This window comes from Vulpes vulpes, chromosome X, assembly GCF_048418805.1.
Source record: "Vulpes vulpes isolate BD-2025 chromosome X, VulVul3, whole genome shotgun sequence".
NCBI classification, from domain to species: domain Eukaryota; kingdom Metazoa; phylum Chordata; class Mammalia; order Carnivora; family Canidae; genus Vulpes; species Vulpes vulpes.
This window is the reverse complement of record NC_132796.1, coordinates 98,370,788-98,386,683: the sequence shown is the minus strand read 5'-3', so window position 1 is coordinate 98,386,683 and position 15,896 is coordinate 98,370,788. Positions and strand designations below refer to the sequence as shown.

Here is a 15,896-nt window from a genome sequence, read left to right as displayed (position 1 = left end):
GGATTACTGAAATGAGAAAATATTGCTTATGATTTTTATTTATTTCTTCTTTTAAATATATCACTACTCTACCAGTAAGTGGCATTTGAGGATAGTTTTACTCAATTGAAACTGAAAACCATGTGAAAATTGCTTTATTTCTATATAGAACCACAGGAAAAATGACTGAGATAATAGTTTTTAATATTAATTTTCCCTTCAATTCCAGACTGCTAGTAGGAATTCATTCCAGAACTTAATAAAGCCTGACATCACCAAAGTGGAGCTTTTAAAAGATGTCCACAGCAAAAAAGATCTTATCATTCGGTTGGTAACTCATGATATTGGTCAAGAAGTTTCAGAAAATAAAGTGGAAGAGGGCTTAACTTCCAATGAAGATGAAGTTGTTTTACAAAATGTTGTGAAAGAAGAACTTCCAGAAGACCTGTTTGATGATCAAGCAAAAGAAGAGATAAAGCCCATAATGGGCACAGTGGCTCTTCACAAGCCACTGATAAGCAAGAGAAATTTGAAAAAATTTCTGTCTCTAGGGAAATGCTGTCATCGCAGATCTACTGTAACTAAAACAAATACTGAAGCATCACCAACTCTATGGACAGAGTCTGAGGAGACACAACAAAGACTTGTTTCTAATACTGATGTGACTACCTCCAAATCCCCGACTGGCACAGATTCTTCCTTTTGGGAGAGAAAGACACAGCTAAGTGTAAGTTACAAATGGGACTCTCAATGAGACTGGGTTTCTATAGAAAAGGTATAGAGTTTCACAAACTTAGTCCAAGAAATTTACATTGGGTAGGAATAAGAGGGCATAAACTGAATCTGGACAGGCTCTCCCCACTTTGATGATATTTGCAACAAAAGGGAAATGATGAACAGATGAAGCCAGAAACCTCAATTGAAGAGAAATGGATCATGAAAAGGGTCCTAGGTTAGTTAGAAGGACAAGAAAAACAGAAAGTGGAAACAACTTAATGAAAAGCAATCTAATTATTTAAAATCATAGATTTCATTCTTTTTTATATTCTGACCTCTAAGTACTCACTGGAAGTTTTGTTTGCAGAAACTCCATGCCAGTGGGCAGACCAGAAGGTGGGCTGGAGGGGAGTAGAAAGATTCATGCAAATTCTGCCTGTCTGGGTTTGAATTCTGGCTTTGCCATTAGTAGCGGTGTGACCTTTGGGCAAGATACTTAACCAACTTTTTCCTCAAAAAATTACCCCACTTGCTGAAACATAGCAAGTTATTCAAAGTATGTTGAATATTCTTCCTTCCATAAGCCCCACTATCACTCTGACACACAGCTCCTGTCTCTGGTTCTGTATTGTTCTAGTAATTGGTCCAGGCCTTATCCTCTTGTGTTAGCCCTATCAAAAAAAATTGCACTGTACATGCGTTTGGGAGATGCCCATAGTTTAGGATTTCCTGGTGAGACAATCCCTTTGAATATCCCTCTGCAACGATTTCTAGGTTAACCCAGAAACTGCAGTGAACCCGAGAAAAGAAAACACAGAGATACATACAACTCTGGCCAATCCAGAAGTTCACCACGACAATAGCCTTAACAGAAACTCAGGTCTATTTATCAGGATCTATTTATTAGGAAGCCATGTGAGATTTTAGGAGCCAACCCAGTGTGCCTGATCAGAAATGCTACACAGATAACTAAGGAAACATTATATTTTACTTATTTGTTACAAAATCTTCTTCTTATAATTACCTGCCTTGCACTTTTCCAGAGAGAAGAAATGAAAGCTAGTACTGAATCGGCATATTACTTACACAGAAGTATGAGTTCATCTTCATATAATGAAGAGGATCTGCCTTCATTTTCTAGGTACAGTCAATTAAAGCAATATGAGTTAGCTAAGAAAAAATAGGAACCCAAAATGAAAATTATGTTGGTGCAAAGCATGGGCACCTCAAGTAACCATGTGAGCAAGCCAGGGGCTCACCCCTCCAACTCCCCATACTCCTGTACCTAAACACGCAGCAGTGTGGCACTGTTGCAGGGATCCCCAACACGGAGGGGTTATGTAAGGTGGAGCATTCAGGGAAGAATGTTCAAAAGCAGTGGAGTTTGAGTTGAGCCTTAAAATCTGGCTGAGCTTTAGACAAGAACATCCAAGTTGGGGAAGGCTGGAGGAGAAGGGGTGCACTCTGCAGTATCTATAGGAGACAAGGGAGGAATACAGGGCACTCTAGACTTGAAGTCTGATTAACGCTTTTTCTAGAATAGCCGAAATGTGCCTAAAATTGTTCTTATGTTTATAAGAATATTCACAAACTGGGAAGGGTAGCACTCTGTATCATGGGAAAAACTAGGGTAGAAGGAGAAACACCTACCTGATTGTTAAATATATTCTTTTCCACTTGGCACTATGAAATTAAAGTTTCTTTTCTACCTGATGCCATTTTAGGACACCTGCCCCTGGCCCACCATTGATCCTTTCTCCCCTCATGATTGTTGTAACATACAGAAGTAGTACTGCAGGTGACTCTCGATTATTTGTGTCACTGGAGAAGAAAAGAGGCGCATATAAAACAAAAATAAAAGTCTATATAGCAGTCATTTTCACATGATTTGAGAACTCAGGGACATACCATTCTAACTTTCCTTCTATATGAATAATGATTTTGACAGATTGTTCTTTTACTTAACCAATATTCCTTCATTTATTAAATGCACAGAAAATCAAATGTCTTTTATCTTTTTTTTAGTGATGATGATGATCGTCCCTCAGATCCAAGTGCCAAAGTAACAGAAGGTTGTACTGATTTTTTTTTCTTAATTTAGATACTATTTAAAGGAGACTTTGTTCTTTGCATCGATAAAGTTTCCTATTGTGAAACATGAAGTGAACACTGAGTTCTCTAATAGGTTGACCTAATATAGGAGAGTAATTAACATGAGCCAACTAGTTTGCTTTTTCTGAATCACTAAGATCTCCTAATACATTTGGTATAAAGTACATGGTGTGATATTATGAGTTTAAAATTGCCATGCTCCTGTAGGAAATATACAGGAAATATGGGTTTATCACATCTATATGTGGACCAGAGCTCATGCTACTAGGGTTTAATCATTTCTTTTTTAAGAGTGTATGCTAGCTTTGTAGGACTAGCTTAGCCCCAGTAAAATATATTTTTAAAACTTTTTTCATTAGTTTAAGATTTTATTTATTTATTTTTGAGGGAGAGATAGAGAGAGCATGAGCAGGGGCTAAGGGCAGAAAGAGAGGGAAAAGCAGGCTTCTCGCTGAGCGATCCCAGGATGCTGGGATCAGGACCTAGTCAAAGGCAGATGCTTAAACAACTGAGCCACCCAGATGCCCTATAAAAAAGCTTTTAAAGCTAAAAATTAAACCTAAATTTATTTGTTTATGTTAGAATCTAGCTAGGGTAGACTCCACTTTATCTTTTGGATCTGTTAGAACTGACTCATTAGCATATTTACAACTTGAGTTTTTGGTCCCCTATTCTTTTAAATTGCTCAGGATCAATGTGGTTCTAACAGTGGCAGCACTGGTCTACAGTTGGGAGCGTACTCTTCATTATAAAGGTGGCCTTGAAACTAACTACAGGGCTGGAGTTGACCTTGATTATTTCAAGTCTGCAACCCACTCAAAAAGTTACTCAAGAAAGCTATCCTCTCCATTTGTAAGTGGAAATAATATTTATTAAAAGATGAACCATAGAGGTGCCAGGGTGGCTCAGTCTGTTAAGTGTCTACCTTCAGCTCAGGTCATGGTCCCAGATCAAGCCCACATAAGGCTCCCTGCTTGGCGAGGAGCCTGCTTCTCCCACTCCCTCTGCCTGCTGCTCCCCCTGCTGTGCTCTCTTCCCTCTCTCTCTCTTTCAAATAAATAAAATCTTAAAAGATGAACCATAGAGTACCATTAAGTTTGCCAGAATTCCATGGACATGTCATAATCAGAGGATGAGATCATATATCACTGGGGTGCAGTCTGCAGTATGGAATCACCATAGGCTTTAGAGCCAGAAGGAAGCCATCTAATATAACCTCACTTTAAAGATGAAGAGCCTAAGGTTCAGGGTGGGGAAGTGACTTATCCAAAGTCATACACGGAGTCAGCGTATAGACCCTAAGTCTCCTAACCCTGAATCTGTTGCATTGTTTTCCTCAACTTCATTGCACTGTGTCATGCTTAATTCCTCTATCCTTTGGTAATATTGGCACCTGTCCAGTTTATTCATTCAATCACATCCAACAGAGATTTTCTGAGCACTTTCTTTTCTTTTTTAAAAAAATATGTTATTTATTTACTCATGAGAGACACACAGAGAGAGGCAGAGACAGGCAGAGGGAGAAGCAGGCTCTTCGTAGGAAGCCCAGTGCGGGACCTGGGGATCACACCCTGAGCAGAAGGCAGCCACTCAACCACTGAGCCACCCAGGCATCCCTCTCTGAACACTTTCTTTGTGCCAGACACTGTTCTGAGTTCCGGAGATAAAGCCATGAGTGAGAGAGACAAAGTCCTTACCCTCATCCTAACTTGGGGGGGCGAGGGGGGTCAGGGGGCAACATAAACATAATATGTCTAGATAAGAATAAGTACCCCCATCTCACACAGTCTTTACAGGGGCTTACAAGGCCCCACGTGCTCTGGACAGTACTCTCCCATTCCCTGTACCCTCTCTGAGCACTTTTCCATACAATCCCTCTTAGTCACTCCAATCCAGCCACACACACACCCTCAGACATGCCAGGCACTCTCCTTCCTCAAAACCTTTGCACTTGCTGAGCTGCCTAAAACATTCTTCTCCCAGGTATCTGCATAGCTTACTCCTTGTCTTCTTCAGATCTTTGCTTAAATACCATCTTCTAAGTAAAGCCTCCTCTGAGTGCCTTCCTTAAAATTGCAACCCCAGGACTCACTGCCACCCCAGTATTCCCTAACCTCCTTCCCTGCTTTATTTTCCCTAGCATTTATACTATCTGATAGATTGCATGTTTTTATTCATTGGATCTCTCCCTCCCCTAGAATTTAGCTCTATGAGAACAGGTATTTTTGTCTGTTCACTCTATCCCCACATGCCTAGAAAAGAGGCACAGAGTGGGAACTCAGTAAATATTTTTGGAATTCATGGAATATGAAGAAAAGAAAGAAGGGCCAATGTGATAGAGAGTGGCTGGCTAGATTAGTTTAGTTCAAGAAGTCCAAAAAAAAAAAAAAGAAGTCCAGAAACATCAGATCTTAATGACAAAAGGAAGCAGCCACAGGAAGATCTGGAAGCAGAGGATCCCAGGCATAGGGTAGAGTAAGTGCAAAGACCCTACGAGGGGGGTGAGTTTGGCATGTTAGAGGAAAAGAATAAAGGCCAGTACCTGGAGCCCAGTGAGAAGAAAAATGGGTATGAGATGGAGTTAGATAGCTAACCATCAGGTCATGTTAGGGCCTGTCACAGACCGTGGAGAAGAGTGTGGATTGTTTTTTGGGTTGCAGTAGGAATCCTGTGGAAGATTTTAAGCAGAGAAGTGATATAATCTAATTTATGAATTTTTTAAAAAATCCCTCTGGCTACTACTTGGATAGTGAGCTGAGTAGAGAGAGGATTAAAGCAGAGAGAACAGTGAGGAGTCTTTTACAATAATCCAGCCAAGAAATTATGGTGGCTTGGACTAGGGTTGTAACAATGGAAGTGGTAAAAAGTGAACAGATTCAGCATGTATTTTGAAGGTTGAATCAGCAGGAACTGCTAATGGAGCGGATGTTGAAGATGGGGGAAAATAGAAAAATCAAGGATGATTCTTCCTAGTTTTGACTTAAGCAACTAAGTGGCTTGTGGTACCACGTGGTGAGACAGGGAGGGGAACAAAGGTGGAGAGGGGAGAGGGAGCAAGAATTCTGCTTGGGTTGTGTGAGATTGAGGCTGTTAGACACTCAAGTGCAGAGATCACAGGAGCAGTTGGATAGTTAAGTTTAGAATTCAGTGCCGAGGTCAGGGCTGGCAATACACATCCTCAGTTTCACCGAGGAGACAATAAAATCTCAACTTGACCCTGACTCTCTGGTACTGTCCATTTTTCCATTTCCTCTTTATCAAAACAGCTTCTTAGACATATCCAGAAGGGATGCTATGCATTTAGCCTAGACACTTAAAAAATTATATTGAAATGGCCCCAATCATCAAAAAAAAGGTCAAATATGTACAGCATACAAGACACTTTAAGGTAGGAAAGCGCATGCAGACACTTTTGAACAACTAGCAACTGGTAATAAAATTTAGTGGGTATTCTGGTTAACCAGTTTCATCAGATAATTCAAGTAATGGGACCTCTCTCATATTCAAGATACCTGAGGTTTTACTGTATTTTCTTCTAGAATCCTTGGCTCAAAGGGTAATCCAGAGAGAATCTTCTCATCTTGGTTCTTTATGATTACACATGTATAGAATGTCTATCAAATACATATACATTACTTCAGCTGGTCCTCTTGAGAGAAAGTAGTTCCATCCCCTTTGTACATATGAAGAAACAGAGTCAGAAAAGTTAGAATTTACCAGTGTTCACTGAGCTCTATATAGTGAAGCTAAGATTCAAACACAGTTTTTCTGACTCCATACAAGTCCACTGCTCCTTTTACTACTCACTCCCTCCCTAGCTGTGGGTCTTTTTGAAACTTTCCTCTTGGTATCATTTCTACCTCCTTCGGCCAAATTTCAATGCGCCGATGTCTCCTGGAATTCAGGATAATGCCTTAGCTGGCTCTTCGGATTTTCATAGGAAGTAACCATATCCTAAGACCAGCTACCTTCCTTTCTAGCATTCCTTTAGCTATCAACCTCATTCAGTTATTTCAACTGTCTACAACCAGGGAGCTGCAGTGGTCCTTAGAAGTCACCCACCACCTAATTTCTCATTTTACAGATGAACAAAGAAGGCCACAGAGCTTGAGTGGTTGCGTCAGGATACCTAAGCTAGTTGCAAACCTTTCTTTTCCTGATGTTCTGGCCAGTGCTCCTTCCACCACATCACACACCATCTTTCCCAGTTTGGGGGTAAAGAACCAAGACCTGTGCCCAAAATTCTAGGGAATCTCACCGCTTTTCAACTTTTTTCTGTTTGCCTCATTTCCACAATCCTTTGATAAGACTATTGAGATAATGTTTGTGCCACAGTTTGTGAATGTCTCTGAAATAACTGTTTTCCAATATTGTATTTCTATCACAGAAAGTTTTGAATTTTCAGATATGGAGAATGCAAGCAGTATTAAGGTAAATATTTTTCACTGGCCCCTCATTGTGAGCCAGTGAAGCCCTGATAGAAATAAGGGACTGCTTGGGTGGCATGCTTTGAGGGGCATTAGGAAGCATTCCATTGTTCACACCTTCCCACACACAAACCTCTCCCAGCTGAGGCCAACCTCTGGTGCCTGAAAAGCCTTTCATCCAAATCCTCACACTTGGGTTAAATTATTGTCCTTCTGCAAATGCATAGAGTAAGCTACAGCCCTCCTTAGCACCTTAGAACAGTGCCACTCAGTTTGGTTCCTGTAGCCTCTAGAGAAAAGCTGAAGAGAGTCACTGCGCACCTCAGGCAGGCCCAGGAGAGGGACCTGGTGAGGCCAGGGAGAGAAGAGATACTCCAAAGAGAAAGGGGTGCAGCTTGAAGAAAATGAGTCCTGATTCCAACCCCTTCCCAGTGTCCCCAAGCGCACTGACCCTTCACAGGCAGCTTGCCAAAAGGCTGGCAACTCCTCAGTGTGATCCCAAGAAATGCCCCTTCCCTACGGCTATTTTAGGAAATTTCCAATAATAGCCAAAGCCATAGATCCGCATGCACCCTCCTTTCTGTTTTGTATCACTTTGGCTTTCCTCTAGGTTTACTCTAAGCCCTCCCAGTGCGTGCCCCCACATGTGCGCACACACCTGTGCACACCCCTTATCAGTTTTCCAGACACTTCTCATTTAGCAATACTAACATCTATTTGACAACCGCAAGCATCACTTAGAGGCCAGTCTGGAGGCCTGCTAACAGGCTTTTCCATTGCCAAGCTGAAGCCCTAGCTCATCATGACTCTGCTGATTTTTCTTCTCACTTGCTAAGTTTTTTCCCATTACAAAATTATAGTTAAAGGCATGATCCATTAAGATATTCAGTGTTCTTTATTGAGTAGCACAGAAATTCCTGCTTGCATTCAGCTCCAGGGAAACATTAGTCACTGTACATATGAATACATATATTCCCCAGTGTCAGCCACAGAAAAGAAGCCATCATGTTTCCCTTAATACTAAAGTCCTTACCATAGTCTACAGGGCCCTATATGAGCTGCTCACCCTCTCTCTTCCCAACCCCCATTACCCATATGTCACTCTGTTACCCCTCTGTCCACTCACTGCCATTCTTTCAGCCACACTGGCCTCCTTACTGCTCCCCTAAAATGCCAAGCATGCTTTCACCACAGGGCCTTTGCACTTGCTCTTCCTTTGCCAGGAACACTCTATCCCCGGATAGCTGTGTGTCTTCCTCCCCCATCTCCTTACAGTCTTTGCTCAAAAGTCACCATCTCTGTGAGGCCTTCCCTGACCACACCATGTAAGATGGAAACTATCTTACCTTACCCTGCTTTATTTTTCTTCACAACACTCAAGTCACTATTCAGTCAATCGTTCATTCATTTAACAATTTTTTTTATCAAGTGCCTACTATGGGCCAGGCACCGGAGACTCAGTAAAGGAAGAAGACAAATATTCCTGCCATCATCTTCTGGTAGACTTTATATTCACTTGACTATAAGCTTCACGATGGCAAGGGCTTTGTTTGTTTTGTTCATAACTGTATGCCCACCACCTAACACAGGACTGAAATATAGCAGATGCCCAACAATATTTTTTTGAAAGAACAGCCTTAGCCATCAGAGCCAAATTTAGTCTCTTTGTTGGGAGTTCCATAGCCCTCTCCCCATTAGTCAGATGTACAGCTATATTTGGGGACTACTACACAGAGCAGAGGTTCGCAACCCTGGCTGCACATTGGAATCATCTGGCAAACTTTCTAAACTGATTCCCAAGCCTCACTCCCAGAGACTCTGATTGGTCCGGGTTGCAGCCTGGGCCTTTGGAGTTCCAAAGGTTACCCAGGTGATTTTAATGTATAGCCAACATTGCAAACGATTGACTTAACCTACTTATTTCAGACCATTTAGGAGCATCTGCCTCCCCCCCCCCCCCCATATGCGCCCCCTTCCCCCTTCCTTTAGCTCAGGAGTGCTAAGCCTGGCTGCACATTAGGGTCACCTGGGCAACTTAGAAAATAGATAAATGCTTGTCCCACCCTCAGGGATTCCTGTTCAATTGGGGTGGGGCCCAAGCATGCCTGTTTTTAATATTTATCCGGATGGTTTTATCATGCTGCTAGTGTTGAGAACCAGTTCTTTAGATTGTCCCTGCCTGGGTTTATCCTTTTAAACATCCTATTTTGTAATGTCTTAATCCATAAAGTGCCTCAAATCCTCTTAGAAGTATTAGTCAAACTTTTACAATAATACTATGCCCTCCACACCATCAATAGGAAACACACTTCTCTCATCTTGCATGCATTTATGCCTTAGTTCATGGATTGGCCACTTCCTTTTTAACTGCCACCACCATGGAGTGGTTACCCTACTGCCTGGCAACCCCCACCCCCAGCCTATTTTGTGCCCTTCTGGGATCATGCTGCTTCTAGCATTCCAGGAGGTGATAAAGGTCCATAGAGCAAAGCCAGCATCTGAGCCACTATCCCCGCAGCCCCACATTGCCACGTATTTGCTCCAGACCTCACAACTGTTAATAACTATTTAAAGGGAGATTGGGGTAGTGGATTAGACAACCTTTCTCCCCTTAAGACCTCCTTCCATCATTATCTTCCCTCCGAAAAGGACTTACAACATATTATTTATTCCAGGCCCCAGGAGGGAGGGGGTGTGCATGGCTGGCATCTTTTGCCACCTGGGACACTTGAGCCCTTGAAATTATCCTACAAGGGCAGCACATGTCCAAGCCTGGGGCCAATCCTGGGTGACATAATTGGCAAGAATTCTGAAAAGTCGTGCCTAGAACAGCCAAAATCCCAGAGGATAATTCTTTGAGCCTGCAGAGTACCAACACAGGGGTACAGAAATGCCACATGGTTATTTGTGCTTTGTGCTTTGGGGGTTTCTAGATATTTCTGGTGTTCATTGTCCAACAAAGGACAGAGACTTAAGCTTGTACTTCACCTCTGTCTTGGCAGTTTATCACCCTCTATCAACGTGAAAGTGCTCTGGCCAGCCTGTGTCCTTCAAGTGATGGTACTTCAGGTACAACATATTTATGATTTTATAATAAAACTATCAATTATGTCATTCTAAATATATTCACTCCCCCTGCAGTGAGTGGCTCTGCCTTGCACCCTTACCCACCACCAATATGGGGTTAAAATAATATTACTATGTATATAGTATTGCGATTTGCAAGTTGTTATGCGGTTCTCTGAGCTGAACCTCACAGCAAAAGGGTGGCAGTTCCTGGCAGTAACCTTTATCAAGTATTGGCTATGTACCAGGCATTCTGCTAAGTGATTTTCTCACATCCACCCTGTGAAGCATCATGCCCATCATAATGATGAGGAAACAGAGTCACTGACCAATAACTTCCCATACTGTGCTCCCTCTACAAGTCCTCAAGGAGAGAAAATGGAAGCAAGTCACCTGCCTGACATTGCAAAGCCAGCAAGTTGTAGAACCAGGGCTCTAACCTCACAGGTCCTGTAGCTTTTATCCTACATTCTTCCTGCCAGCCAGGGGCTACATCTCAGAATGGGTAGTGACCAAGGACAGCCTGCAGCGTTTGGTAGCAAGTAGGAAATATCCCATCTAGGTTTCAACTGTCTATCCAATCCAATAGTAAAATCACATTCTTCTGTACCTTTAGTATGACGGGGACACGTCCCCCCAGCCCCTGCATTCTGCACATTACAGGAACTCACTGGCAGCAGCTATGACTTCAAATGACACATTTTTGCTTTGATAGGGCTTTTGGAGGAAGAAAGACACAAATGCCAACCTGGTGCTTAAAATAGTTAAAAAAAAAAAAAAAGCCCACAGAGGAGAATTGATTAGAAATTACAGAGATGCCTGTTTATGAAAACCCACAAGAAAAAGAGGACTTTTAGACAAACACATGCCCATTACAGCTTACAGTGTTTGTTTTTTTGTTTTTGGTATTTTGTTGTTTACAAATATGGTTGTATTGGGAACCTAAATCAATTCATAACATGAAGTGTCATTCTATAGCACTTGGCACGCATCATGGCAATTTCACTTTGGCCATAAACACATCTCTCTCTTCATAGGAATAGTGCCAACCATGTAAGCCCCACTATACTGCCCACAAGCTATTTAAAGCAGCATCATGGTATCTCGCAAGACGGTCTCACCACGCTGGCTTCATTTTGATATAATACCTAACTCCTACTTCCAACACACCGTGAATTTCATGCCCACTGATTGATTTCCCTTTTCAGGAGTTTTGCTTTGAAAGGAGGAGTAATTGTTAGTCAAAGGGTTCACTGTGCCCCTAGGGATGAGCTTTGTGTCCACTGTTATTCTAGCCAGTGCCAGTCTTGAACAATATGCAGCACCTACCAGGGCAATGTCCCAACGTGGTGTTTAGTGCCAGCTTGCATCAGGATCACCTAGGAGACTTATTAGCAATTCAGAATCCTGACCCCTCCCCAGAGCTGCCCAGTTAGTATTTCTGGGAAATGGGAGCCAGGCATCTGCATTCCTAAGATCTTCAAATTGCAAAAACAAAGCTTCATTTTTCCTCTCCCATGAGATTTTCAGAATATGGCCTTGTAGCACATGGCTCAATCCTATAACTAAAAGTCTTAGTCTTGCTTTTTCAGACTGTACATCTCTCCATTTGAGCCTTTGTCTTTGCCTATGCAGATTTTTACTTTTTCCATATTAATTTCTAGGTTGTTCTTATTTTGTCAACTACTAGCACATTCCAGTACTGCATCATTTTTTTGAAAAGCTAAACTTTCCCCCTTATTTGTGAGTGAATTTGCTATCTCCTACCTTACTTTTAATTATAGATTCTTGAGATTCCCAAGGTTATATTGCAGAGATTAAAAGCTAGATAACTGCAAAAGCTAGAGGAGAACTTTGTCGTTTACTAGAAACAAGAAAATATGTGCTTTATTACCCTGTGTCTTTTCATGACATTCTATCGTGATGCATCAGCAACATGGATAAATGTTCATTTCTGTCCTTACAGATACAGTAACCATTCTGTTAACATAAACTATGATAGGATTTGCACAAAACCAGTGGTGCAGAAAAAATGGTTCCAAATGGAGACTCATTGGCCACACAAGTCCTTTATAGCTCACACAGCAAACAGATCATTTGGTGTCAGTCAACTGAAAATTTACCCAAAGCAAGCGAGAAATGATAACCTTTTTTAATGCACTGCTGCTTTTACCTGGACATTCTGAAATGGATGCCCACAGTGTTGAGAATTGGAAGTTACCTTTCCATCTGGAATTAGCTCCTCAGGCTGTTTTGGATAGTTATTGGATGGCATGAGGGAGAAGGTACTGCTGAGCCTGGCTCAAGAAGCATCAGAGTGCAGGGAGTACAGAGATGTACATCAGAGCCTGGGCTCTAATGCCAATTTGCCACCTGCCCACCTCATCTGAAGTCACTAAGGTCATCTAAGAATGTCTTAGAATTGACATTATCTTATGAGTGTCTCTGGTTTCCTTCCCAAGGGTGTCAGAAGGAGCAAATGAAGAGTCTTTGTGTTATCATGATGAGCACTGAGTAATGTATAGAATTGTTGAATCACTATAGTGTACACCTGAAGCTAATAAGCCACTGTTTACTACAATGGAATGAAAATGAAAAACTAAAAAAAAGACTCTTTGTGAAAGCACTGTAAAACTCAGAAGTTATTATATAAATGCTTCTTTCTGAATCCTAAATCATCAACCCCTAGCCTGACAGCCTTAATTGGAAGCCCAATAAAAGACCAGACTTCTTTTTTGGTTTGTTTACAGATGCTGATAAGCCCAGTACTTCCAAACAGGGGTCTGAAATGATGAAGAAGGGATCATCAGCTCTGTCCAAAGTGTTTTCAAGATCTAATGCCAATGTTTCGAAATCTTCCTCATCCTCACCCCCTCACCAGGACAGAAGCTGAGGCTGCTACACCTAACATCGATAAGGGTGCTGACCTTCCTCAAAAAATAAATGGTTTTTGAAACATGACATTGTGTCCTACACACTCATTCTTATAAGTACTTTTAAATTCTTATAAATAAATAAGAGCAAAGAACATACAAAAAGGCAGCTGGAGAGAAGAAAGGTTTGACAAATGTTTCTGATAGGCATTTTGGCATAAAAAAGAGGGAGTGCCTCCCATTGAGATACATCTGCCAGGCAGTCTGGGATTCAGTCTGCTCCTGAGGGCACTGAAGCCTTGCTTGGAAGGTAAGACTTACTTAAAAGCAAAAGTATAACACCAGTAAGAGTGAGTCATCATATATTTTGTGTACTCTAGGAGTTCAAAGAAGGGACTCATGGTTGTGAGCTAGAGTGGTCAGTATGAGTTTCCTGGAAGAACTGCAATCGAGGCAATCCTCAAAGGACAGGTAGGATTGGGTAGGTCTAGAAAGCACCAGGAAGGCTTTTGCGTCTGGTTTCAGAGCTGCATACAATGCCGCTATGCCTGAATGATCTAATTCAGTGCTGTCCAATGGAATCCTCTGTCACACTCTCTCTCTCTCTCTATCTCTCTCTCTCTCTCTCCCTCTGGGCACATTTTCTTTCCAGTACAGTAGCCACTAGCCCCACATGGCTATTTAGTGATTAGTATGATTGAAGAACTGAATTTTTCATCTTATTTCCATTTAAATAGCCATTTAGAGTGAAGCACCTGGGTGGCTCAGGGGTTGAGTGTCTGTCTTCGGCTCGGGTCACGATCCCGGGATTCTGGAATCGAGTCCTGTATCGGGCTCCCCACAGGGAGCCTGCTTCTCCCTCTGCCTATGTCTCTGCCTCTCTCTGTGTGTCTCTCATGAATAAATTAAATCTTTTTAAAAATAAATATCCATTTGGAGCTAGTGGCTCCTTTACTGGATAGTGCCAGCCTAGTCAGCACATGGCCTCAGGCAGTAGCATGTTCAGATTAGGTTGAAGAATTCCCTAAGGGGATCCCTGGATGGCTCAGCGGTTTAGTGCCTGCCTTCAGCCCAGGGCGTGGTCCTGGAGTCCCAGGATCAAGTCTCACATCAGGCTCCCTGCATGGAGTCTGCTTCTCCCTCTGCCTGTGTCTCTGCCCCCCCCCCCCCAACCTCTGTGTCTCTCATGAATAAATAAATAAAATATTTTTTAAAAATTCCCTGAAAGTCATTTCCAGAGTCTATCCCCCAAACACCTACGGCAGTGCAAGTATCTGACTCCTCAGAGGGGATTTGAAGCCTCCAGGCATCCTCTTGGCCCCTTCAAAAGACACATAAACCACCAATGTGGCCAGAGGGACCTCATGCTTTCCAGTCACATCTCTGTTCCTGCACTTGCCAAAACTCCACTGATGGAGAAAGGACAGGCCCCCTCGAGAACCACCAAAGTCAAGGAATCACAAGAGTATATCAGGACCTGTACCTTCCAACTGGCCTCAAACAGTGCTTGGCTAGAAACTGCTTCCATGAGACAGAAACACCACTCTAGCCTCCCTCCATCCTCAGTAAACAGGAAGATGATCCCAACTGGTCATTCCATACCTCAGTTTTATCCAAAAAGTTAGGTCAGAGGAACGTCAAGGCCTTATCCAAAACTCCCTGGGGAAATATTTCTAGACAAGTAAATTTCTCTTATGCTGTACCTATAAGCCATAAATGTTAACCCAACTTTTGCAAATAAATGGTAGGCAGTTCTGCCCAAATATCACGTATCCCCAAGTTTGGCTGCCTTCATCTGTTTACTCATTCCTGCCTTTAGATACGGAAATTCATCATATGCAGCAGCCTAAGTTTTAAAATCATTTTTGGGCAGCCCAGGTGGCTCAGCAGTTTAGCGCTGCCTTCTGCTCTGATTGTAATCCTGGAGACCCAGGATCGAATCCCATGTCAGGCTCCCTGCATGGAGCCTGCTTCTCCCTCTGCCTGTGTCTCTACCTCTCTCTCGCGTGCTCTGTGTCTCTCATGAATAAATAAATAAAATGTTTTTTAAAAAGTCATTTTTGATGGTTTGCAATGATGACAAATATTGATCTTACATATGGATTTAATTTGTCTTTATTAATAAATAATATAAATCCAGTTTGGAAGTCAAAAGTACAAATGGTATGGTGAAAAGTAAGCCTCTTCACTTCTGCTCTTCTAGCTGCTACCTGGTTCTCCTCTCCAGAAGCCATCTGTTTTACCAGTGGATCTAGTGCTCTTCCTGAGATATATACTATATGAATAACAAGTATATAATGTATAGCTTTAGAAGGAAGTCTAATTGAATATCCTCCCTCCTAAAGGCAGAAAACAGAGAGAGAGGAAGAGATGGGAGGAGGTGAGAAAGGAAGGAGATAGAGAATGCAAACATGCTATTGGACAGATACTATTTCCTTGAGCCACTGATTTGGTCTGTTTCTATGGTTGCATTTGTGACTTCAAATAAAGTCAGCCCTCCTTTTAAACAGTGCTTTTTGTCAAATGAACTAAATGTCAAAGGTGAATGAATACTACAATGGGAAGAAAGATGCCTATCATAGTGGTTCAAAGCCTGCTGGCCAAAATACACTAAGCATGTTTGAGCTGGTAGCTACAGTCCTTAGAGATGGAACCATGTAAATGTAAAGAAATAGATGAAAGTACTAAAAGTAAAAATGCACAGCTTCACTTGCAATGAAAG

The 15,896-nt window shown here is 42.0% G+C and overlaps 1 protein-coding gene across 1 annotated transcript in view; it reads left to right on the top strand.

The window, feature by feature from the left end:
- The window catches only part of LOC112934662 (fibrous sheath-interacting protein 2-like), a 71,746-nt gene extending 58,484 nt beyond the window's left edge, over positions 1 to 13,262 (top strand). Inside the window, exons 14-19 of the mRNA XM_072743516.1 lie at positions 209 to 706; positions 1,740 to 1,837; positions 2,722 to 2,768; positions 7,196 to 7,239; positions 10,238 to 10,304; positions 13,052 to 13,262. Coding sequence (XP_072599617.1) covers positions 209 to 706; positions 1,740 to 1,837; positions 2,722 to 2,768; positions 7,196 to 7,239; positions 10,238 to 10,304; positions 13,052 to 13,194 — 897 coding nt within the window. The 3' untranslated portion in view covers positions 13,195 to 13,262. The remainder of the gene's footprint in view (positions 1 to 208; positions 707 to 1,739; positions 1,838 to 2,721; positions 2,769 to 7,195; positions 7,240 to 10,237; positions 10,305 to 13,051) is intronic.
- The last annotated feature ends 2,634 nt before the right edge of the window (positions 13,263 to 15,896 follow it).